The sequence below is a fragment of the Denticeps clupeoides genome, chromosome 18, assembly GCF_900700375.1.
Source record: "Denticeps clupeoides chromosome 18, fDenClu1.1, whole genome shotgun sequence".
NCBI classification, from domain to species: Eukaryota; Metazoa; Chordata; class Actinopteri; order Clupeiformes; family Denticipitidae; genus Denticeps; species Denticeps clupeoides.
This window is the reverse complement of record NC_041724.1, coordinates 16,180,373-16,206,259: the sequence shown is the minus strand read 5'-3', so window position 1 is coordinate 16,206,259 and position 25,887 is coordinate 16,180,373. Positions and strand designations below refer to the sequence as shown.

Sequence of the window (25,887 nt, the reverse complement as noted above, 5' to 3'; positions counted from 1 at the left end):
TTATCCAAGAAGGCGGCAAGAAAAGCCATGCTCATTAATATTCAGGACAGTTTATGTTCAGAAGAAGCCAGTGAAGTTAAAGAACTGTTAGTAATGACGTTTGAGAACCAATCCTGTGTGACCTTTCTTCATCTTCAGCTGAATACACACACACACACACACACACACACACACACATACGTACAGTCCAGGCCAAACGTTTGGACACACCTTCTCATTCAATGTGTTTTCTTTATTTTCATGAATTTACATTGGTAAATTCTCACTGAAGGCATCAAAACTATGACTGAACACATGAGGAGTTATGTACTTAACAAAAAAAGGTGAAATAACTGAAAACAAGTTTTATATTCTAGTTTCTTCAAAATAGCCGCCCTTTGCTCTGATTACTGCTTTGCACACTCTTGGCATTCTCACGATGAGCTTCAAGAGGTCGTCACCTGAAATTGTTTCCCAACAGTCTTGAAGGAGTTCCCAGAGGTGTTTGGCACTTGTTGCCCCTTTTCCTTCACTCTGCGGTCCAGCTTACCCCAAACCATCTAGATTGGGTCCAGGTCTGGTGACTGCTGAGGCCAGGTCTCCACTTTTTTGTCAAGTACATAACTCCACATGTGTTCAAACCATTTTTTATCCCTGGGTGGGTTTGAACCAACAACCTTTCGGTTAACAGTTGAGCGCGATTGTGAACGCGAACCGATTGTGCCACAGAGACACCACAGAAGAAGAAGCGGAAATAAGAAGATCAGCTCACAACTGGCAGAAAACAGTTCACCCATCTAGACAGAGGAATTTGAGGAAGTCTAACAGGAGATCTGTGTTGGTTCTCCAAGATCTTTGGAAGCTGCGAGGTGCAGAGATCCTTCAAAAACTCTGTGCAAGCAAAGATTTTAGGGTTATTGTTGCTTGTTACTCCAGTCTCAAAATGTAGCAGTTACCTCTTCTAGTCCCCCATTCAGTATTTTACAGGAAACCAGATTTAGAATCCATCATAGGAGGGTTCTTTAACCTAAATACCTTAATCAGACCCTATGATCTCCTCTGATCTGAAGTGAGGTGGGTGTGTGAGGCGAGCTCTCAGCTCTGAAACCTGTGCTGATAGGTTCCTTCAAGCTCGACAGCTGCTGGATTGTTTGTACACAGATGCAACGGCTGCTTGATGATAATTAAGCCACAGCTGCACTCGACAGTCGACGTCTTCTTCTTCTTTTTTTTTTGTACCCCACTTCAGCAGGGTGCCATTGTCACATTCTGTCCTTGTTCACAGGTGCTGGGCTGTGGAAGAGAGATGGTGGGAAAGTGCGGTAATTGAATGCAATTAAGAGACGAGGATCCTGCCCTCCAGCGCCACGAAACCACTGGCCCGGCCCAGACACGGAGTCAGGAGCCTGGGAACGCCGACCTCACTTCTCCCCCCCGACGCCCCTTTATCGGATCCTCACAGTTGTGGGCCAAGAAAAACCAACATCAATAGAGGTTTGGCAGCAAACAATTTTGTCTGAAGTTGGATAGAGTCCTTCAGTGAATGGCAAGTCATTGTCTGTTTAAGTAGCTGATCAGCTTTCTGCGATGAATTGGGGCGTTAGAGCAAACTAAAGCCACACTGGAACCCAAATCAACATGTTTTGGAAATGTACCTTTGGATTCAAAAGGCATTTAGACTGAAAACTGCCCAGTTGAACTGATGTCTAATAATCAAGAAGAGTCTGTGAAAAAAATCAGTTTTCTGGCCTGGACTTCAGAGATAAAGCATGTCTTCTGTGAGCTGGGTTGGTTGGTTGAAATTTCCAGGGAAATTCATGGAATTCTGTATCCTCATTACTGCAGTGATTTATGTGACTGACTGATTTCATTGGAGTGTGATGAAGGAAGAATGGATGGATGACAATTACATCAGTCACAGCAACCATGGAAACAGAGGGAGAGAGAGAGAGGTCTACCAGAATGAACACCATTTACGTGAAACTAATATCATAATCAAAACTGAATTTTTGTTTCATATGTAAGCACCACTTCTAGCTATACTGTAGTAGTATATTATCTAAATATAGCATGCAAATATTGTTCACTGCCAGAAAAAAGTGATTGGAATACTGTAATAACAAAGTGAATAGCAAGAAATATCAAAATATATTATATATTATTATGGCATGGTTTTCCTCTCACAGACTTGTGTCCGGTTGCTGGGCAGAGCGTCTGCACAGCCTGAACAATGACAGTCTGCGGTGGAGCGGCTCAGTTAACTGTATAACACTGCCATCAATTAAGACATCAATTACCGAGTTGATTGATGAGAGCAAATGAAGCAGTTCATTTTGTCCATCCAGCGGAAAACATTGGGAGCAGCAGTATGAGAAATTCCGCTGATGAATGTCTAACACCAAGATTCTCCCTGCTATTAATGCAGATGCAGCATATAAAAACAACAATAAATTATTATGTGCTTTTGAGAAACAAAATATAGTTTTGAGATGATTTAAACGAAATCATCTCAAAATTAAATGGAAAAATATAAGAGAAAATAATTGTAATAATCCTCTGTGTCCAGGGATGGAAATCTTATTCACATTAATTGCTCTCTAATAAGTCAGTGTCTGGATGTTATTTGGTGGTAACATTTTCGCATGTGTCTGTTCTCTGTAAATAACTTTTATGATTCATGAATACACTAGTGTATTTTTTACGCTGTTTCTTTTTACAGCACAAGAAACTGAACATTAGAGGAGTGACTGTAGAGTCACTGTATTACCTTGAAATCTGCAGATGCAGGGAAGCACATAATATGATGGCAAAAAATATATAGAATTATTTTTTAATTGTTTATTAAATAGATTTGATTTGTTTATATCATCATGTTATCTTGTTGTGTGACATTTATAATTATGTTTCTCTATTTTCTACATGTATTTAACTTTAACTTGAACTATTGCCTTAAATAATAATAAGGGCCTTAAAAATAATTCTTTTTTAAAAATGGTTGTGGTTCTAACACTCTAAAGCTCACATATGTGCTCCCCCCCCCTTCCCATTAGAAATTTGACAAATCCCTCTTTTTTCCAACACCCCCAGATCATTCTGCGTGACTTTGTCCCCCTTTTTTTTTTTAGAATTCAGTTATTGATTGCCTGTTCTGTTTCACTTGGGAAAAGGTTGATAAAAGGAGGTTTTCACTTTCTCCATTCGATGTGACAGCTCCCTAACAAGAATAATGGGAAAGCCCTATTCACAGGCAAATGGAGCTAATTCAGCGTGGCCCAGCGACTTTCAATGGAAGAACCGCAGTCCTTCCCCTCTCATTCCATCACAGCCTTATCCTCACACAAGCCGAGAGAGTTGGGCCTTCTTCTGCGGCAGACAACATCGCTCTTTGTCACCCGTCAGATAAATAGGCCGATAAATGCATGCAAGAGTTTAAAAAAAAGGCGCTCACAACCACACACAAAAAAGCAGACAGAAGCCAAGATTTGGTCAGTTTTGATGTAATCCTCATTCACTTCAGTCACATGCTCCTTTTTCAGTGCAGCCGATGTTTTTTTTTTTTTTTTAATAAACACTTGCTTAATTTGCACACAAGATCTGCTTTGTTTTGAGTGTTTTTTGATAGACTGAAGACACAAATGATACCACGCATCTACCAAGTGCCAGAACTATTTCTGTACATGCAGCGGATTTGTTCCACCACATCAGATGTTTAAATGAAAGCCGATTCCCATTTTTTGGCATTCTTAGAGGAAACCCTAACCCTCAATCCCCCTCCGCTGCTTCCCGAATCTCCCAGGCTCGGCATAATACCTGCACTCTTCCCTTTCGCTAATCCCCTGCTACGCTGGGGCAGGTGACGTAGGCCACAGGTGGCCCCTGCCCCGCCCAGCGCCCCACCCACAGTCAGCATCTCTCTCAACTTCCTTTCCCACATCATTAAGAACATTGTGCTCCTTAGGAATGAGCTCGGGATCCTTGGTTTACCCTGGGTGTCAGATTCAGTGTGCCAGTCAGGGAACGCTGGAGGAATTCAGGCAGGTTGTGTTTTACGTACGCATTGAAATATAGGTGTCAGTTCAACAACATACCAAATTTAAAGTAATAACTGAATAAAAGACAATAAGAAAAAAATATTTAATCCAGGTTTGAAGGTTTTGAATATTTTTTACATAATTAAAATTATTCTCATAATATCTATTTGAGACTATGGATATTTTCAGGCAGCCATGTAACTCAGTTTTCACTTGCAGCCATTACAAAGATACATGTTATTGTACTTAAGAATTTACAATGTGAGAAGTCAAATTTAATCAATTGCTGGAAGTGGGACTTTTAGCATATCACCTATTAACAAATCACATTTTAATATATTAATGATTAAAATATATGTATTAATATATTTCTTAGATCAGATGTTGATTTTAACCTCAACTAAACTAAGAGCAGGCCTGACACACCAACCACCAAAATTCACGTCACCGTGGTGACAGTGGCCGTGCGAAATGGAATAAGTAAGATTAGAGGGACACATGCATCCCAATTAGTCCAATCAGCGGGGTTGTGGGAAGGCTCATTTCATAGTGGAACTGACAAGATGTTTCCAACTGATCTTAATGTACATGCCAGTGAAACCAGCAAGTCACAGCAAGAACTTTGAAAATGAATTTGAAAATGTTAATTACACAGTATATTGCTTATCAAGAATGTCTTGGATACTCATTAATATTAATAAAATATCAAATACACAATAAATGTATAAATTATTTTTTACATATTTTACATATCATTTTTACATAGAAATTAATACAAATATTGTACAATGTATGTTTGAATCTATACAATGTAGCCACAGCCCTAGTCAATGCCTCTAGTGAGTGTCTGTTGTTATATATTTTGTGTATATGGTACTGGTATGTGTGTAATAAAAAAAACAGGACATCTGTACAGCTTACAAAGCATGACAGAGCAATTCTGCCCCCTTGCATGCAAGCAAATTCGAATTTGTGTCTGATAAAGTTCGAACTGAAAATAAATCCAATGGCTGTATGACCTGGCAGGAAGCTGTCGATGATGTGATATTACTTCCTCTTGGCAACATCAGGCAATTTTATAACTTGGGGTCTGAAGGGAAGAAAAAAAAATGCGAACTCTCTGTTGGTGTTTCCTCTTTCGTTTCAGGGCCAATTGTTGTGGCTCAAAGCCGATTAATTCTGGCCTTTCACACGAGATTCGATTTCTTGCGAAGATGGGGGCAGAAGGAATGACTTTATAAAATTCCAGAAGGTGATTCCCAGAGGCAGAGGCCCTGTCTCTCCGGCCATGATTTTTACCCAGCCACCCCCACCGCCGCAAACACGGCGCAAAGGCCCATGAATGCACACTTGTTCTTGCTCTCGATTGGCTATTCAGTCCACACTAAGGAGACAAGCCCCAATCACAATATTGTCAAGGCCCTGTTGGTTTTCTGGTTCAAATCCTTGTTCACGCTGTTTGCCGAGTACTCATCTGCTGTGACAGCCTTCAGACGCACCCAGCTTCCTGAAAGGGGTCTTCCACAACCATATCCTTCCTGCTGGGCATCGGCTGAAACGGCCCTTTCTCTCCCCTTCAAGTGGAACTCGGCCTATTGAGGTGGCCCCTGGGAGCCCTGCATTCACAGCGGCCATGGGCCAACGATTTGGGCCCCGGGGGCCTCGGCCACCCTCACGTCCCCTCACGTCCCCTCATCTCTGCTCGGCCAGCCAGACACCTGTGCCTACCTACCCCTCAGCGTGGGAAACCAGTGCCTGACCCCGTCACCTACATCCAGACTCAAAGGCACAGCATGGGGGTCTGTGGGGAGAATTTTGCATCGTACCGAGCTACGAAAAAAATCAAAACCGCACAGTCTAGTCTCTGATTGACATGGTCTAGAGTCAGTGTGAACTAAATTGGTACAAGTAAACCAGTGTGTCCATATGTGAATCTAGTGAATATTTGAAATTGCAAGTGCCTTTGAATGAGCCTCTGTAACACGGCCACTTATCAGCAGCTTGGTCGTTTTGCTGAACAGAAGCAGCTTGCATAATTTAGAATTAAATTTGCTAAATGAGGGCTCATGTCACATCTACAACTTGTCAGACTTGGTGCCAGTGTTTACTCTGTGTCTGCATCTCCATGTTATACAGCCCCAAAAGGGCATCAATGAATCAGCATTCGTTAAATCGGTTTCCTCCAACCCCTAAAATCCTCCACTCCAACGTTTTAAGGGAGTTGCGTTTAATTCTATCGAAGGTGTGGCCATCATGGGCCTGCTTCCGAAACCAGCATCCTCCACACCTCGATCCACTCTTCCCTGCCCTGCTTTCCATGTACGAGACAGGAAGGGTTTGGCCTCTGTACCAACCGTACCAATTCACCCACAACCCCCCGGGGGTGTGAAGACATCTGCCCACATTTCAGATTTTTCATTTTGGTGCAAATGATTCCTTCACGGAAGAGGCATATTTCTTTTCTTGTTTTTTTTTTCTACAATATGGCAATACTCAGATTTCCTTCAGCCCCCAGCGCCGATTCTTCAGTGCCTCGCCGAAGAAGGAAGTTTAATTGGCTGCTGCATTTATACCATTCCACAATTATACAATTATAGCGGAGATGCATTTCTGCATGGCTCCTCCGTTTGCACCAATTTACTGCACTTTCTGCGCACTTTCTTTTCCCAGCTTCCCCATTCAGTGGATGCAAATTCCCCTCATTTTGCTCCCAAATGAAGCGTAATTGCTCACATTCAAGAAAAAAAAAACACCTATCGGCTCCTTCCAGTGAGTTCACATTAAATTTGAAGAGAACAAAACTCTTCAGATCCATTTGTGCACACGTGCCAGCTGGATCATCCTTCCTCCCCCCATCCCAAGAGGAGCTCAAAACCACCGAGCCTGACTTCCTGCTACTCCTCAGCTAGGGATCCACAACGTGTTCAGATACGTCATGTCAGCCGCACTCGCCATGCGCCACATGGAGAGATTTCCTGGGATTTAAAGAACTAAAATGAAAACAAAATATTAATGTGTCAACTGAATGACACTCATCAAAATATATACATGATAAAATTCTTAAGGACCTTCACTTTTCCATCAAAACAGGGCTTCTTTTCCTAAATTACCCGTTTTAAAAAGCGTTACCTCTTCCTGACACTTGATTGTGACTAGAAGTAGATCTTTCTTCTACTTCCGTTCTTTTACCTCCTGCTTCTAGAAGTAAGATGAGCCCATTATTCACCAGATCCTGGCATCATCTAAACACGTGGCGCAACAGTGGCATGCTGTAGTAGATACAGTTTGAAATTGCACGTGTGTGTGTGTGTGTGTGTTTTTTTTTACAGGAGACCGCAACAACACAGAGTTGACCCACTGATGCACAATTAGAAGTGATGAGGCAGTTAATGCCACAAGCCGTCTTGTTTAACAGGGTCCCTTTTACCATCGGCTATTGAGTAAATATAATGCTGCTTGAGCAGGCATGGCACCCAGGCCGAGAGAATGGGCGGCAGGGTGATTTTAAGCCACAGATAAGTAGTTAAAGACCTTTATGGAGTATAACACCATTATCCGTGCTGAATAAAAATAGGATTTAGTGTTTTTTCCACTTAATTTAAATCAAAAGAGTCCCCACCTTACATATTGCGCTGGTAGTGTAATGGAGAGAGGCTGACAAAAAGAGCTTTGTGGGCCTGACACCTCCTATAGTGGGACGGTGTTGTCCCGTGAGCAAAAGGGAGAGAAAAGGCCTCGGCACTATCTACTAACACATTCTAATTGATGCCGTGGCATTCCTCCACCGGACTGCTTTGAGTGAATAACGAATGCCCATGAATTGGCCAAGAAAAGCAGTAAAAAAAAAAAAAACTCCAACCCCCCCATACAGCCTTCTTCTATAACCTCTCTTCCTTCCCCAATCCTTTGGAAAAAAAGCTCCTTGCTCTGTTTTTTTTTTTTTTTCTTTCTCTTTGCTGCCCATTAAAACGGCACCATTGTGTAGGAGCGTAACCCACAAAAGCTGTCAGTCTCTGTGCGCCTGAAAAAGGCTGGACTCACACAGACTGGAGTGACAGAGCTGCCCACTCTCCCCTCCCTCTGTCCCCGCCACCCATCCTCCACTCCGGGATCTTCCTTGCCTGCACGTTCCTAATCTCTCCGCCTGCTGTGCCTTCTCCCTGTCCACCTCTCTTGGCCCATCTCACTCTCTCTCGTGCTTCAGTGCGTCCTCGGCTCTTTGTCCCATTTGCAGGTGCCTCGGCTGCTCCTGGACAGGCCACGCCCAGCTACAGGACAGGAACTACTGACAAAAGGCCAGTGTGGGAATGAGGGATGTGTGGAGAGAGAGAGAGCAGAGGAGGAGGAGGCAGAAAGGGTGGGCGGGTGTTTTTTTTCAGGACAGATGGCTGCACAGGTTTCCCAGCATTAGTCCTGTGGCCCTAGCTTGGGGAGGGGGGGGCGGTTGGGGACAACTAAGGTGCTCAGCAGAGCCATAAGTAGGAAGAGAGGCTGTGATGGAATGTCATATGTCCAGGAATGTGGGTCTTGTCCTATATCTCTTTCTCTAAAGAAACCCTGGAAGGCGATCAGGACAGCCTGCAAAATAAGACAAAAAAAAATGTATTGCACCAAAGGCAATAAATTACTGTACTGTAAATTACTGACTTTCCAAAAACTTTCCGTATGTATTAATCATAACACCAGCAAAGTGCATTTTAGAATATAAGTAAATAATAGAAGGGTTAATGAATGTGAGTTTGAGGTAATATAACTGTATTTGTTGCAGGGAACATGTCACTCAGTGTACCATTTAATTCATGCCATTTATTGTAATATTGCGCAGAGGACTGAGTCACGACCGTGGGTCCAGTATCCCGGATGTTGATTGGGCGACCATAATTGGCATTAAGAGTTTTTTTTTTTTTTTCCAAACAAAGTCTAAGTAAACTGTTGTGAATATCTGCTACAAATTACTATTCCCATACATGTATTTGCTTCAAAGATCCATTCAAGCTCTTTTGATTGACAGCTGAGCCCAGGTCGCGAACAGATCAACTGCAAATATCTTTGTTTTGCTGCCACCATGCGGTCACATGTTCACATTACATCTAGTTCTGAACGAGATCACTACAGTAGTGCCTGTTTTGAAATGTATGTGAATAAATGACAAAAACAAAACGAACAAAACTTGATTAATATAATTGAGGACATTCATTTTGCATGGAAAATGGCTCAATATAAAATTCAAGTGTAACTGCAAATGTTGAACAACCACAGGGCTTTTGATAAAGGCACTACAGAACATATATTTAAAGGATAGCTTTGTTTAAATAAAATGAAGCTGGTTGGATGCATACAATATTTGTTAGGTTTGCACATTCACTCACTATTCATAACTGCTTAATCCAGATCAAGTAACCAGGTTTCACTTGACATATTTAGAATATTATATAACAATAATAACTTTGTTTAGCAACTAATGTCACTTTAAATTAGCTTAGAGCCTGTAGGCCTTAAATAATATGTGGGTTTTCAGATGGCTGTAGAAAATGTAATTATAGTTGTTGGAGGGTAAGGAATTCCAAACAGCAGTAGCAGCAGCATCAAAGCACCAAAGGAGCACAGGCTGGTTTGAGGGATAGAGATAGAGTCCTTTGTCCATGGACCTAGGGTGAGATGAATACTGAGGGGGAAAGGATGGGCAGGCATCTGTAGTTTAGAAGGAGAATTTTATAGGAGAAACAGTGCAGCCGGATAAAGGTAGAAAACTAAAATAGTGACTCAAGACTTTAACATTTTAGTACCATTATTTATCTTCAAACGATCCTATTCCTCATATATTTGTGTATGGTCTAAATACTTATGTAGTTTTTTTAACAGTTTGTTTCTTTCCTAATACTAATTTGTAATGAGAAAACTGAAAACATGATTTCTTGGGTTGTCAATGTTAATTTATTCCATTCTATTTAGAGTAGTGCCATTTACAATAACCTAATATTTTCAATAGCAGCAGATGTTATTTCTTCAGTTATTACACACATGGACAAAATTGTTGGTACCCTTCAGTCAATGAAAGAAAAACTCAAAATGGTCACAAAAATAACTTGAATCTGACAAAAGTAATAATAAATAAAAATTCGATGAAATTTAACTAATAAAAGTCAGACATTGCTTTTCAACCATGCTTCAACAGAATTATTAAAACAAATAAACTCATGAAACAGGCCTGGACAAAAATACCCCTAGAAAAGACTGAAAATAATGTGACCAAAGGGACATGTTCATCCAAGGTGTGTCCACTAATTAGCATCACATGTGTCTACAATCTTGTAATCAGTCAGTGGACCTATATTTAGGGCTCCAGGTAGTCACTGTGTTGTTTGGTGACATGGTGTGTACCACACTCAACATGGACCAGAGGAAGCAAAGGAAAGAGTTGTCTCAGGAGATTAGAAAGAAAATTATAGACAAGCATGTCAAAGGTAAAGGCTATAAGACCATCTCGAAGAAGCTTGATGTTCCTGTGACTACAGTTGCACATATTATTCAGAAATGTAAGATCCATGGGACTGTAGCCAACCTCCCTGGCATGGCCGCAGGAGGAAAATTGATGACAAATCAAAGAGACGGATAATACGAATGCTAACAAAAGAGCCCAGAAAAACTTCTAAAGAGATCCAAGGTGAACTTCAAGCTCAAGGAACATCAGTGTCAGATCGCACCATCCGTCGTTGTTTGAGCCAAAGTGGACTTCATGGGAGACGACCAAGGAGGACACCATTGTTGAAAACAAATCATAAAAAAGCCAGACTGGAATTTGTCAAACTACATGTGGACAAGCCACAAAGATTCTGGGAGAATATCCTATGGACAGATGAGACAAAAATTGAACTTTTTGCCAGGGCACATCAGCTCTATGTTCACAGACAGAAAAATTAAGCATATCAAGAAAAGAACACAGTCTTGAAACATTTCCCTTCTGTGAAACATGGAGGAGGCTCTGTTATGTTCTGGGGCTGCTTTGCTGCATCTGGCACAGGGTGTCTTGAATCTGTGCAGGGTACAATGAAATTTCAAGACTATCAAGGGATTCTAGAGAGAAACGTTAACAAACAAAATATTAAGTTAGGGGTACCATCATTTTTATCCAGGCCTGTTTCATGAGTTTATTTTTTTTTATAATTCTGTTGATAATTGGTTAAATTTCATAGAATTTTTATTTATTATTACTTTTGTCAGATTCAAGTTATTTTTGTGACCATTTTGAGTTTTTCTTTCATTGACTGAAGGGTACCAACAATTTTGTCCACGTGTGTATAGTAAGCAATTTTTAAACAACGAACATGTTATAAACACACTAGCCACACGGTGTCACTATAGACACAAGATTAAGACTCGTTCGAAATATTTTTTCTCGTTCGAAGTAAATTGCTGGCAAATAGTAATACTACCGCAATGGCGTAATCTTCCACACACTCCGGGCTATATTTCTTGCTCAGGGACACAAAGGTAGTAAGTGGGGTTTGAACCTGGCTACTACTAACCATTCAAAATTCATGTACACTGGCAATTTAGAATTTCACAGCCTACCTTTCAACGTAGATTTCACATGCCACAAAAGAATTGATTAAAAAAAAAAAAGAGAAAAGAATGCAAAAGACCACTACTGTATCCCACCCCGGTAAATGAAAGCTAGATGCTGCTAGTACAAGTAAGAGCTTTAAGTATTTTAGGGCACACTTTATCCATCAAAAGCTAAAAAACACCATTCAGGCAACACAGGTACAACTTTCTCTCTCTTTATTTTCCTAGGAATTTGAGGCTCCTGAGTATTTGTGGCACTTTACCATGGCCAAGAAATACATGCAAAGTTTATTTAAATATTTGAATACAGAAATGTATTCCATAGTCACTTCAAAAAATATTTGGATCACAATTGATATTTTGTGATCAGTAATGCCCTTCTTTATTTAAGGGGATATTACATCATATATTGTACTTTGCAATAAATGCTTTTCAAGATAGTCATACATAAGAGTAAAAGGTGACATGATCTAGACTTATACAAATGATTCATGATAATAAAAGACCACATATAATTACTTCTTGCTTGGACATGAATGTCAACAGTCTAGTGATAAACTGAACCCCACTGCAGTTCAACTGACAGCTAAGGTGTTTACCAAAAATGTACTACATTTCCCAGAATGCTCTGCGACACACTACCGCACATTGAGTAGGCGGCGCTTGTAATCGTAAGAGGGGGGGGGGGTAGCTGGAGTAAAAATTGTTTGACAGGCAGCAAGTGACGAACAGGAACCGACGAACAGTAACTTGTGCGGTTTACGGTCGTAATAATCGCGATGGGCCGCGTCTTTAATGCGCGCGGCTGAGGGGACCGCACGCGCTTGCGCCGCACCGTTGGAAGGAAGCGCAGCAACAGGGCAGAGGAGCCGACACGATGCAGCCGCGGAGCCCAGCAGCCCCGGGCTTAGAAGAGCGGCGCTGAACGCCGCAGCGCGGACGGCCGTCGGAGCGGAGAATGCGAATGGTTCGGGGGGCGCGAGTTCCGCGGAAATGGAGACGATGTAGCAGCACTGCGACACCGCGCACAGCCGGGAGGAACAGGATAGGAAATAGATAGCGAGTCGTTCCCACGCCACCATTCATGTAAAGTTATCTGGTCGTCGGTGAAGCTTGTACTTGGACGAAAAAAACTAAACTAAGCAAAACAGGGGAATTGTGCTTATTGCATTTCGTTCCCTCCGGCGTCTTCGGGTACCAAAGAAGGCAAGAAAACTGCAATATGCTGCGAAGGAGACTGAACCACTTGGTACGTATGGATGGATGGATGGATGGATGTGTGTGTGATGAGAGTCTCTGTTCCTTCCTTCCTTCCTTCCTTCTGTCTGAGCGTCAGGTTCCTGCACGGACCGGCGGTCGGTCGCTGTTTACCTGTTAAAACGTGGCGCGCGCGAGGCGTCAAAACCTGAGCGAGAGAGAGAGAGAGGGAGAGAGAGGGAGAGAGAGTATATACACACACACACACACACACACACACACACACACACACACCTCTCTGCTCCAGATTTTCAGTTAGCCTGCTAACTTCCTGGTAGCCGCGTTAAAACCTCCCGGTTCCCCTCCGCGAAAGACTCGCGTGCAAAGTTGCTGGCCAATCATTAGGATATTTGGGGAAAAAAAAAACTACCCGCCTTTGCCGGAATTCAATAATTAATTTCCTAATGCCATTTCATTAAGTTATCCCGCCACGACCGAACGACCCCCCTCCCCCTCTCGGTAACATCAGCACTTTTTAATTTACATTTAAAGCGTCTATCAGACGCCCTTATTCAGAGCGACTTCCAATCAGTATTTGCAGGGACACTCAGGGTTAAGTGTCTTGCTCAGGGACATGATGGTAGTAAGTGGGATTTGAACCCGGGTCTTCTGGTTCATAGGCGAGTGTGTTACCCACTAGGCTACTACCACCCCTTTCCATTCCGAATTGCCACTTATTAAAGCATTTAAAAAAGCTTTTATGCTTATTTGCTTCATAGTCACATAATAAATAATTAGAGTAGCACACAGACAGGGATTGCATTATATATGTTTATGAATGTGGCGAGCTAAGCTTTTCACCCATCAACTCATCTTCCTCCTCATTGTCTCATATCTTGCTCCTTTTCACATAACCAGTTGCCGCAATGTGGATTTTGCTGACTGCAGTGGATGTTAAAGTGGCATCCAAAAGTCTGGGCGCCCTGTTGCTATGAGTAGTTAAATGAGCCGAAGATGAACTAGTAGTCAAAAGGTGCGCTGTGCAATATTTTCACATGAATCTTGTTTTGTGCTGCTTAAACCATTGTGGACGTGTTCTGTACATGGTTGCGGCGTCACTTCTGCTTTTTGCTTTGTTCGCACACGATGCAGCTGCGCTGTGGTCCTGTGAGCGAATTTGATCTGGATTTCCTGTTAAGCTCATTATGGCTGTAAGTTTTTAGAATTGATCATTTGCAGTGAGCGGCCGACGTTTGGACCTCTGCCTGCCGCGCGTGGAGCGCAGACACCAACTCTTCAGAGCATTATCCTCCAGTAACCTGTTGGTGCGGTCAGGCAGCACTGTTGGCGATGGGGAACGTGTGCGGCGTAGATTGCGGCATCAGTAAAAAGAGGTTAAAGATTCTGTCCTGCACCCTGTATCACTGCCGTTATACAGTACAGGCCAAAAGTTTGGACACACCTTTCAATGTGTTTTTATTTTCATGGCCATTTATGTTGGTAGATTCTCACTGAAGGCATCAAAACTATGAATGAACACATGTGGAGTTATGTACTTAACAAAAAGTCTCCACTCCACAGTCACCGGACCCCTGAACCCAGTCGAGATGGTTTGGGGTGAGCTAGATCGCAGAGTGAAGGCAAAGGGGCAACAAGTGTTAAACACATCTGGGAACTCCTTCAAGACTGTGGGAAAACCATTTCAGGTGAAGACCTCTTGAAGCTCATTGAGAGAAGGCCAAGAGTGTGCAAAGCTCATAAGTACATAACTCCACATGTGTTCATTCATAGTTTTGATGCCTTCAGTGAGAATCTACCAATGTAAATGGTCATGAAAATAAAGAAAACACATTGAATGAGAAGGTGTGTCCAAACTTTTGGCCTGTACTGTTTATTGCCAGATAGACGTGCGTTTCCCTCTGGCTACGGAAAAGGGCGTCAGCGTCATTGCACGTTATTTTAATTCATTTTCTCCACCACCTTCCCTGCCTTCATGCATTGAAATTTACTGAAGCCGTCACTGAAACCCTGTGCTGTCGCCTTGCCGCCTGCATTTAGAATTGAGGTTCTGGACCACATGTGAGCGACGAGCCACTCTCTGGTCTCCGGGACGTGGCTAGTGTGCGGCTAAAATCCGGGGCGCCGGCATCTCTGGGAAACTCATTAAAGATGGCTTTGCCGGGGTGGCATCGAGGGGCATTACACGAGGAAGCTCCAGCAGTTGCTGAGGCCTGACAGGAATGCCAAATCACACAGATTGCCTTTGATGTTCCCACAAGCCCTTGAAGGCAGCTGAACGCTTTGCGGAAAGTCGAAAGTGCGATGGAAGTGTGATGGGATTTGGTATGTGCCCCACCCCTCCACCCTCTTAAAGATACTGTGGAGAGGTACGAGTGGCAGAGCACAGCTTTACATTCCAGCCTTCTATAAGAAAACGGGGAAGTGGTTTCCCCACACCCTCCACTTGCCAATTCTTTTCGGTTTTGACTCAAGAACAGAAGTAATGAAACTTTTGCTTTTGTGTCGTTTCCTTTGCAGTCTCCACAAGCTCCCTGCGTAGAATGTTTATGTGCTAGCATTTCCTCCACATGCAGTTTAAGGGGCGGCCCAGGTAGCAGCAGTCTTCTGAAGTGCCCCCCCCGAGGAGATCTGAGGTGGCCCTTCATCAGCTGCATTAACCATGAACCCCTCTGGTGTTTGTGTCCTCGGTTGTTTTGATGTCTTCCTTTCACTTTCACTCTGTGACTGTCTCATCATTCACTGGATTTTGGGAATCCGGGGAATGTGGTCGTCTAATCTTGCATGCATGAGATCAGCCTGTCTGCTTGAGTTCAGGGCCGATTCAGAGGACTCGTCTTTAGCATGCGCATTTACATTATTTTGAAATGGAGACATCGCGGCTGTGGCATTCAAACACAGTATTACGCCCAGTATGGAAATCAGACATGACCAGATGAAAATATGTAAAAGTACCAGTACCATGTGATGTTCACAGTACCAAGTGATACGGCTCAGCCTGAGCAGGAAATCTAAGCGTCAACTGAACCATTGAAAGAAGTAATTTGCACAAAATCTTATTTCCATTGCATTTACTGTCGCAGTAGGCAGGGTCCCTTGTCTCTGTCCAAATATTATGATAGCAAGTTTAAGTCTAAAGAATTATTAGCTTGCAAAATGTAGGATTAAATATTAATCAATTCAAATTAAATTTATCTGCGTGCTGTTGCCAGTCAGGTGCAGTCCACAAGGTTCTATGACATCAAGCTGCCTCCTGCAAAACCCCCAAAAATGTCTGCACAGTCCCGAGGGGACAGCTTTATGCCACAGTGCTTTGGAGTGTGATTGGTGTAGTATGATATGCAGACCTGCAGAACCCATCTGAAATGCTCACGGCGCAACTGATTCCGCATCCCCGACGACAGGGAAGGTCCCTGCTGTTCTCTAAGTCGTTTCACAGCAAGACACAAACATGTTTTTGAATGGATTTCCTCCGGTTTTGACAGAGGAAGGTTGAGCTTTTCCTTTTCCTGCTCTCAGATATGCTGGATCCCCACTTGAGTAGAAGGTAGGTTCTCTGTGACATTTGCCTTCCTGTTCCAGAGTCCCCTGCTGTGACGAAGCGGTATAATTTGCAGGTGGGACTGTGCTCCACTGCATCAAATGAGGCTTCGTGCCTGGTTCCAGAGCTGCCAGGCTCCAGGATCGGCGTCTGAGAGCCCGCAGTCTAGTAAACCTGTGAACAATTATGGCAGTTTGCCCGTTGCTGAAAACGCCTCGGATGGGCTAAAGCACAGGAAATGGTTGCCCGCCCACCTCATTATCTCCATTAGTAGCATACCTCTCGAGACTTAAAAGCGTACTGGTTCCTCTCATGTTCCTCTGTTACGGAGCGGTGTGGGGAAATAAAGCAAGCATTATTGGTGGCGCTCGTAGCACTTGTTGGACAGACGTCGTTGGAAAAAGAGTGCAAAATGTCTCCGTGCAGGAGACGTGAGACGGTTATCATGGTCGGGGTGACCATGAGGCCACCGCATGCCTGCCGGGGCCACGTCGCGTGATTTACAGGCAGCGGTTTCATCAGGAGGGCCTTGGATCGATGAGAGCAGCGTTTTCTTTTTTTTTATTTCTTTTTTGCCGCTATTTGTCTTGAGGCTTCCTCGGGTCGGACTAGCAGACAGAAGTGCTTACTCCGACTTCCCTCGCTCCACTACTTCCCCTCTCACCGCCTCGGTCTCCCGTCCCATCCGTCCATCTCGTCCCCCTGCTGCCCCCGTCATAGCGAAAAGCCCCCAGAACTCATCCGTGCGCGGGGGATTACTTGAATATCTGATGCGGAAGGTGAGGTGTGTGAGCAGGAGGAAAGATGATACGCTCTCCTCCTCTTGTATGTTGAAAGGGGGGGTGGGGTCCTTCCCAGGTAGCTTTGGGGCCAACTGTGTGTCGTTTTTTTTTTTTTTTCCCCCAATTTCTGCTTAAAAGCTGTGGTGGAATTTACAGTTTGTCGCGCTGAATTATTCAGCACCTTCATTTATTTTAGATTTGGCTTCCCCGCTAACGCATCATTTGCTTGGGCGGCGTTGCTTAAAACGTCTTCCCGTCATCCATATATTTATAAAGCTGCTTCCATGAGGTCCCCTGTGTCGTACCATGGGTGCAGAGAGGTGTGGCATGGTGGGAAAAGGAATTGTTTGCCTTTCGACATTCCCACGAATGAAGCATCAGACATTTTGAGGGCTTGGATTTGAGTATCGCGCAGCGTTGCATGTGGAAGGCTTAAAAAAAAAAAAAAAAAAGAAGCCATTTGTAACGTAGGCGGTGCTGGAACCACTCGTTCCCCTTCAATTTGGTTCCTTTTGTCTCCACTGTGCCCACACCCATCCCTTAAATAACAGTAGCCCCCACTCCACCCGGAGTCCGGCTTCTCTTCTCTTCCATGTAGCCATGGCTTCAGTTCCAGCCGGAAGAGGGAAAACAGCCGGATGCACCGATGGTTTTTTTTCTTCTTGTGGAGAGAGCTGGCTGCAACCTCCTCTGAATGCTGCTCAGTGGATAATTAATTGAACGGTAATTACAGTCAGCATGGCTCGCTGCATTATTTAAAAAGCAGCAGCATGATAATGACAACATAAGCATTTGAGCTGAGTCCTTCCATTTTATTATTTTTAAAAAATCATCCTGATTCATATGAAAAAGATGAAGGCATATAAAACAATGGTAGTTCCGATGGTAACCTTGAGAAAAGAAGGTGCTGGATGCTGGCTGATGTTATCTTTCATAAGGGCAGTCCTACCAATGTACATCATTCCGGAAGTTCCAATATTTGCCCAGATATTGACTGGGTAGGGCAGCACATTCCTAAAGCCAGATATTATGAATCATAGTATATGAATTTTACGATATACACATTGCCTGAATTGTTAGTGTGATCGTAACATTTGGGGGCAACCTTTGTCCCCACCATTATAAAACTGGAGCATATAAATTTGGGGCACATTTCAAAAATAGTAATTAGGGCATAAAGTTTTTTTTTTTATTGCAAACTGAGCCAAGATTGAAGTGTGTATGTAGTACCACCTTCTGCCAACATGAATAAAATCCACTATTAAAAGTATTTCATAATATGAAATAAATGGCATTTTCCCAGAAATATTTTTTTGCCACTTCCTCCAGCTGATACACTGCTTGATGTCTCAGTTTTGGGTTTTGAAGATGGATTGATGGATGGATGGAAAGAGGGAAGAGTATATGTCATTGTAGTAAAATGTTGCTAATAGTAGTGTTATCAAGAAAAGAATGTATTGATTTTTTTTGATGTATTGTTAAATATACAAAAAATATTAAAGGTCCAAAAAACATCTTACCCAATAATTTATAATTTAGTTGACTTTTTCATTCCACCGGTTCTCTGTTTTGTAGCTTATATACTTCCTGTTTGCTTGCATCATGCCTTATTTTTGGTTTACAGTCTGCAAACACTTTACCGCCCACTTGCTGGCATGAATCATACATTTTGGAAAAGCTACAGGATCACAGTGTCCTGCCTGGAATGGCATATCCGTCTTCAAAGAGCTTCCGTTTGCTGGGAGGAGATCTCTGCAAACAGCCCCTCATCATCACTGTCTGGATCCTGCTGACCTCTGTAAAGCAACACACGGAAGCTTCTCCTCCATTCTCGAAACGCTCACCTGACTGCTCATTTGCCGCACGAGCCCGAGTTAAAGGACATAAATGTAACGCTGAAAAAGCATAATGCACCTATAAAACACATTACAAGCAGCGATAAATGTGTCCCCCCTCCCCGCTGCCTTTCAGCAACAGGGAGCAGCCAAATGATCATCAGACCGAGATGTTCAAACCCTTAAACTACATTTACGGCATTAATCAGACGCCCTTATCCGGAGCGACTTACAATCAGTTGTTACAGGGACAGTCCCCCCCCCTGGAAACACTCAGGGTTAAGTGTCTTGCTCAGGGACACAATGAGTGGGATTTGAACCTGGGTCTTCTGGTTCATAGGCGAGTGTGTTGCCTACTAGGCTACTACCACCCTGCACCCTGCAACTACTTGCACTTTTAATTTAGATTTTCTTGTTTTAATTTCAGCTCAGCAAAGCACTTTAAGCTGCAACACATTTTCAGTAAGTTAAGTTTCTTGTAGAACTGTGCTTCAAATAAAGAATTATATCCCAACCAGATTTACAAGTCTGTATTGCCTGTATGGACAGCGATTTAAAGTGAACCTGTATGACCTATAAATGCAATGCCGCCGGAAATGTGGTGCACCTGCCTTTTGTGCAACCAGTGCAAAACGTTAGTCTAGAGCCCTGTGCTGCCCTGTTATTAATACCCCTCCAGTGCCCTCCTGCTCCGCCCTTCAGTGGACGTTCCATCACTGGTCAATATCTTGATTTACTGATTAAATTAGGCGAGTGTTGCTGATTGTGGTGAATTTCTGCACTGCTGTACAGGATTTAGGGTGCCCAGTGAGGGTGTCTCAGAATTCCAGGGAGTTTATGTTTGGCCTATGAGATGAATATGAAAAGAGGGATGAGAGGATCACTCCACTTTTCCACTTTTATGTAGTGATGTGTTTAGATATCCTGAGGTGTTGAGGTGTGTGTGTTTTTTTTTTTTTTTCTTATATGCTTCATTCAAAGATGAACTTGTACCATTTTTTGAGCTGCTGTTTTGACTTTGCCTGACTTTCAACCAAAAAAAAACTGAGTAATTCATATGTTATTTGGAATGGGTACATTTTTATGTATGAATGAACACTTTATGGTTGATAGATCTAGATTTAGTCGTTCCAGTGTTGTTAATCTCTATAACGTCACAATCATCCTCATCTATGTATGTGTAAAGCCGTTTTTTTTGGTGGCGAGACTCTAGATGAATTCCCCGAAGGACGCGAGTATTTCAGTGGACGTCCCGGCGCTCATTCTCACGCAGCAAACTTGAGATGCACAGACACACCCCGATTACCAAGAAAACGTGAAGCCCTTGTTGCTTGTTGCTAAGTGCAAACCGAAAGTTTCTCACTCCGCACCAAACTCATTAGAGGCCGCCATCTGTTTTAAGGAAGTCCACAGTTTGTGTGTTAATGGTTATTCTGCCCCAGGGTGGGGTAATATAACCAATATGTTGTACTTCCTTTTTTTCTAGGTGCTGACCCAACAATGCTCAACACTGTATGTTGTTTAATTCCCCCCCAATCATTTTTTTTTGCCTTTTGTGAAACGTATCAATTCAGGTTAATGAATAATCTTAGAATAAACCGTAACTCGGCTCTAAATCCTTTCTGTCTGGTGTTGATGACAGCTGCTTTCTTGCTGGTCCTTCATCTGCTTTAACTTGATGACAACACTCTCCAACAAACCATTTCAAAACTATATTTATTTGTGCTTTTATGTATTGCATATTGTGTCTTTGAACCCTTGTTCATTTTGGTGAGAAGCCTGGCAGCAGAAGGTTCCAGTCGGCCTGCTTGCGCAAGGCAGATGACTATGCAAAACGAGTCATGCTTTGTAGATCTCTTCTTCCGTCCGCCTTTTGCTCAACATTCCTCCCTGTCTCCAGCACCATTAAATGCGGGAGGACTGGTGAAATGATCCCGTGGGGTCTTCTTTAAGAATCCTACAGCAATCACTGATTCATTCCCCAGGGTCTCTCATACCTGCCCTGGTCTGAATCAGTAAATGCTAAAGAGCATCTTAATGAAATATTTAGGAAATTTAATACAGCAGGACGGTCCTGTAGAACACTAGCCTGGCCCGGGATATTGAGGGTATTACTGAGGGTAACTGAGGGTATTAAAAATAAAATGATTACTTAATTTAAGCACATGGCACCGGGGAATATTAACAATTATCTCAGTCTCCAGGTGTAGCACAGTTTGAGATCCAAGGTTCCGTACAATTTTAACATATAGCCTGAAGACCCACATCAGATCATACTAGAGAACACAAGGGGTGCAACAGTACAGGTATCCCATTCTATGGTATCCCAGGTATCCCATACCTTGGTCTATTGGCCACAGATTTGGTTCGGTACATGTTTGGTGCGTAAAGAGAACAATTTTTTTCTCTCTGAATTATATATAAATTTTAACTGCATTTCACGTTGCACAGAATTATGTAACACTTTTCTTTCAAGCCAACAGTAACTAAACTTTCAATTGGGAAAATGCCTCTTACTCATGTATGCAATTTGTATGATTAAAGTATACAAAATGTGAACATGAAGTGTACAGTCACATTTCTGTGATGTGTTTTCACGCCCTCATCCAACTTCATTTGAATGAAGTTCTTCAAACTTTCAGCTCCTCCAATAGTGCTTGCCAGGCGTGTTTTCCTTCTTCTTTTTCCCACGTCTGTGTGCCAGTTGCACTTCCAACTCCGCTCCAGTTGTGACAGCGTTGGGGGTGGGGGTGGTGGTGGTGCATGACTGGCCGAGTGGTTCGATATTTTACAGAGTACCTCTGCATCCGTAGAGTACGGCTGACCATTTGTTCACCAGTGGCCTGAACTGCGATTTGATCTGCTGATCGTTCTAAAGACTGAGCTGTCTGCCTGTGACTGGATCAAGCCTGCATGCTCTCATGGTTCAAGTGACCATCCCTGTATTGAGAATGTGCCATGTTTTCATTGATGCTTTCTTCAAATTCATTTGTCACCAATGCAAGTCCTATTCCGCCTGTACTGCCTGTACTGTTTTATGACAAATTTCTTCTCTTTGTGCTTCTCACAACTTGCACAAATGCACAGGGCCACACTGACCTCCAAGAGCCAAGAGGAGGGCAGTGAAGAGGCTCTCGCAGGGTTACCAAAAGTACACCTGCCTGTGTCTGAATGTCATGTTTCATGAGATTAAATGGTTCTCTCAGGATCATACATTTGAAATTTGAAATTACAGGATTTGTTTGCTTTTTCCTTTGATCTCTCCCCACAAAAATTCCTTTTAATGCAGAAACTCTGCAGATAAGGCGGAAGCTAGTCAGAGAAATATAGACCATGAAGTGCAGTGTGGATGTGGATTGGTGGGTAAATTAGTGTTTATGCTGAAAGAGCTGTTCTGTGGAATAAAATACATTAGGAAATAATTAAGTTTAGGTAATTGATTGTCCCAAATATTCTCTTTTTGCCCCTGGTCTCCTTGCGGTTCTTTGCGAGTACTACATTTACACCTACTCTGATTAAATGAGCCAGAATCTGAGCAAGGTGTGAGAAGAACAGTGTTCAAGTTAATGCCCTGGAGGGCGTGCACACGCTCTGGCGCTCAACTATTCAAATTTTGACCCTTGGGTGGATGGGTAGGGTTTTCCGGGTGCTCCGGTTCATCCGCATTCTCATGACCAGGTGTGAGCCTCTGTAGCCCGTCTCCATTTTGATGGAGCCTAAATGCCAAGGCCACTTCAAGACTGAGGCATGCGTGCACCTCAGTCACATGCACGGCCTGCTGGAGGTCTGGTCTTTCCTGCACTCTGTGGAGGTCAGCTTGGCTCTTGGCAGGGAGGCGCCTGGTTGTACCAATTAGTAAAGCTTTCTGTTGTGGCGATTAGCAGCGGCCTGTGTCGTCTCGTCTGTCTTGAGGGAGTGTGTTGCCGTGGCTCCTGGCCAGGCCTACTGTTCCAGGAAAGCTGCCACTGCTGTGAAGACCATGAAGACGGCCTGCGGGGTGGAGGGGGCTGTCCGTCCCACCCACACGTAGAAATGCATGATATAGTGATTAATTATTTTGATTTGAACAAAAGACTGTGGTTTGTCAGATCTTTATGTTGCATGCTCAGTCAGGAAATTTCATTGCATTGCATATGTTACTTTGATTACCTGAATTATTACTGCTGGGGATGTGGTTTTGGTTCCATAGTGGGAGATCTATTTTGCTTTTATTATTATTATTATTATTATTTTAATATATGGTAGACATTTTCAGCCGTAGAGGCCTTCATCTAGCACCTTTTTCACATATAGCTTAACATCACTGTTTATGGGCCATTTATCTGAATAATTCATAATGAATTTTGTGACAATAAGTTTGTGTTGAATGATACAATGGAGAAAATTTTGTATTCTTAACTCTTTAAATTAATGAAATTAATGATTTAGGCCATTTTTTGCCATTTCATAATTAATTTGCCTCGCACAATTAGTTTTGGGAGTAATATGATGTTGGACTACACTATGGTGTTAAGACTTCATTTATAACCATTTTTATCTGTACTTTTAGAAGTATAACTAAAATCCCTTGCCATGGTAACTATGTACCATGAGTACAGTTGATATGAGTGTACCTCATTCTTAGCCGTTAGTTTACTAGCACTGAAAAAACAGCTTAAGTGTCTTAACATTTTTTTTGTGGCTTTCATGTGAAATGTGTGGAACAATTTGCTGATGGGTGAAATCTCAGTCGAGAACAAAGTAACCAGCAATTTAATAAATCACAGAGCTTAGCTCAAAATTCTGCTCTTACTTTTGGTTTTTACACATTATACGGCAACCAAAAGCTATTGGTTAACTTGGTAGTAAAACTTGGCCTCTGGTTGTGAACTTTGGTCAAAAAGTAAAAAAAAAAAATACTCTGTGCACTATGTCTAAATGGTTCTTTTTCTGTTAGGTCATGTTTGCTAATGTTGTACCAAGTGAGATTTTTCAGAAATAAATCTGTGGAAACGTGGCTGGGATGCTAGCTCACTAAGCAAGAACAAACCATCCTACTAGAGCTTTCCTTGCATTTGTTTTTCTGATTGTAAGAAAGATTTCTTATTTAACATCGGCCAGAAAGTTGTACGAGTATTTTGAAATGTATTATTGTTCCAGATATCAGAGCTTTGTCATGAAGTGACTAATTTGTTTAATTTAATGTCACGTTTGCTTTGGAGACATTGCAAAGCTCCATAGCCAGTGTTGTCAGTCGTGTAATAATTATCATATTATGTACCATGTCTGTGAAGATTCTCAGTCATCAAGCTGAATTTGTCTGAAAGTTGAGTCATGGCAGCTGGACTTTCTTTCTTTAATGTAGAGACTACATTATGTACTATAATTATACCCTCTGTACGATACAGTCAATTTTATTTCATTATCATGGCAAGGTACAGATCTCTGTTTTCATCTGGCTGCGCAGACATACTTGCTTATGCACAGTTTCGATGTACGATATAACACGTGGTGACGCACAAATTAAACAATGATGAGTGATTTAAGTGCAGATTTGCATGGTGGAGTTGCAGTTACGGAAGACGCAAAGAGTAAGAATACGCAACATCATACTTACAGAAATGAACGTATTACTGAATGGTTAAATCCTGTAGCTAGCAGTAGAACACACACGGTAGAACAGTAAACAGCAAAACAGTGTACCTGTTGCAACGTGTAAATGATATTATGAGCTATTCAGTGTAGGGACTCATTCTGCACTCCACACAGGCACTGTTCTGCCCAGAGTGGTTTTAACAAACGTTCTGTAGGCAAAGGTTGCATTATACAATATAAAATGCATGCAATGATTTGCCTCTTTCCAACTATGCTTTTGGAGCACAGGAATTGCAGTCAGTCATATTTTCCTCTCCCTTGACTCAAAAACCCCACCTCTGGTTCTCAAGCTGTTCCTGGGATCAAGCTGAAATAGTGTGTCTTCAGCATGGATCGTTCCTTCAGTGCCACATTTCTTTACTTTTACTGCTTCTGTTGTTTGGCCTTGGACATGGAAATTGGAAATGAGAATTGCAGGCACGTAGTTGCGCCAAAAATGAACGGAGACCTGTGGTCTGACCCTCATTACGTTTAACACTGAGTTCTGTTTAGAAATCAATGGCCATTCACTGCAGCTTCTCTTATCTGCTATTCACCGGGGATTTCTCATCAGAAGCTTCTTCCTGTTCTAATGTTCGCTTTTCGTCTCTGTTTTGGAGTAAGACATATTCCACACTGCATGTTACGGCGTCGCTGCTCTGCTCATGGTCCCGACCTGGTTTACCTTCATGAACCTGTTGCAAACTTTGAGGCAATGTTGCAACTTTGCCACTGCGGTGAAGGACTCCCAGAGGGTCCATGCACAAACGTTCAGGCAGGTTTGAACTCACGGATGCTACTGAGCCTTGGTCCTTGACTGGGTTTGGGAACAGCAAACATTTGGACAGATAAAGCCGTTTATTTTACCCCGTGGGCTGAAGATAAACCAGATACTGCGCCGCCGGCCTCACATTTTAAGGGGCAATAGGGCAGTTCGTGTAAATATCTGCAGCAGATGAAGGTAAGATGGTAAGATGGCCTAAAACACAGTTCTCATGTCATGCGCCTCACCTGATTATAATGGCAAAGAGTATCAGATCTAAATTATATTCATCTAAAATATTTTTGCAGAGCTATTCTGTGTGAAGGGTCAATAGGTTTGGACAAAAAAAACCCCTCACAATCAAGAATTGCTAATTATTCAGTAGCTTCTTCTACAGTCCTGGGATACACAAAATTCTGCTAGCCGAGTGGGTTTGACCAGAAGACCACAAAGTCACAGGTTTTAACCCCACGTACTACCATTGTGTTGTCTTTGCTGTTATTATGGACACAGTGGTTAGATGCTACAGATTCCTAAGATCTGATCAAAGCGTCATCTGATT

The 25,887-nt window shown here is 42.6% G+C and overlaps 1 protein-coding gene across 5 annotated transcripts in view; it reads left to right on the top strand.

Annotated features, from left to right (window-relative positions):
- Positions 1-12,251: 12,251 nt before the first annotated feature.
- Positions 12,252-25,887, top strand: part of atp11c (ATPase phospholipid transporting 11C (ATP11C blood group)) — a 53,307-nt gene continuing 39,671 nt past the window's right edge. For 3 of the 5 annotated variants that reach the window (XM_028959970.1, XM_028959969.1, XM_028959968.1), the window contains exon 1: positions 12,252-12,825. In XM_028959970.1, coding sequence (XP_028815803.1) covers positions 12,799-12,825 — 27 coding nt within the window. In that variant the 5' untranslated portion in view covers positions 12,252-12,798. The remainder of the gene's footprint in view (positions 12,826-25,887) is intronic. The other 2 variants (XM_028959966.1, XM_028959965.1) reach the window with 1 other exon arrangement.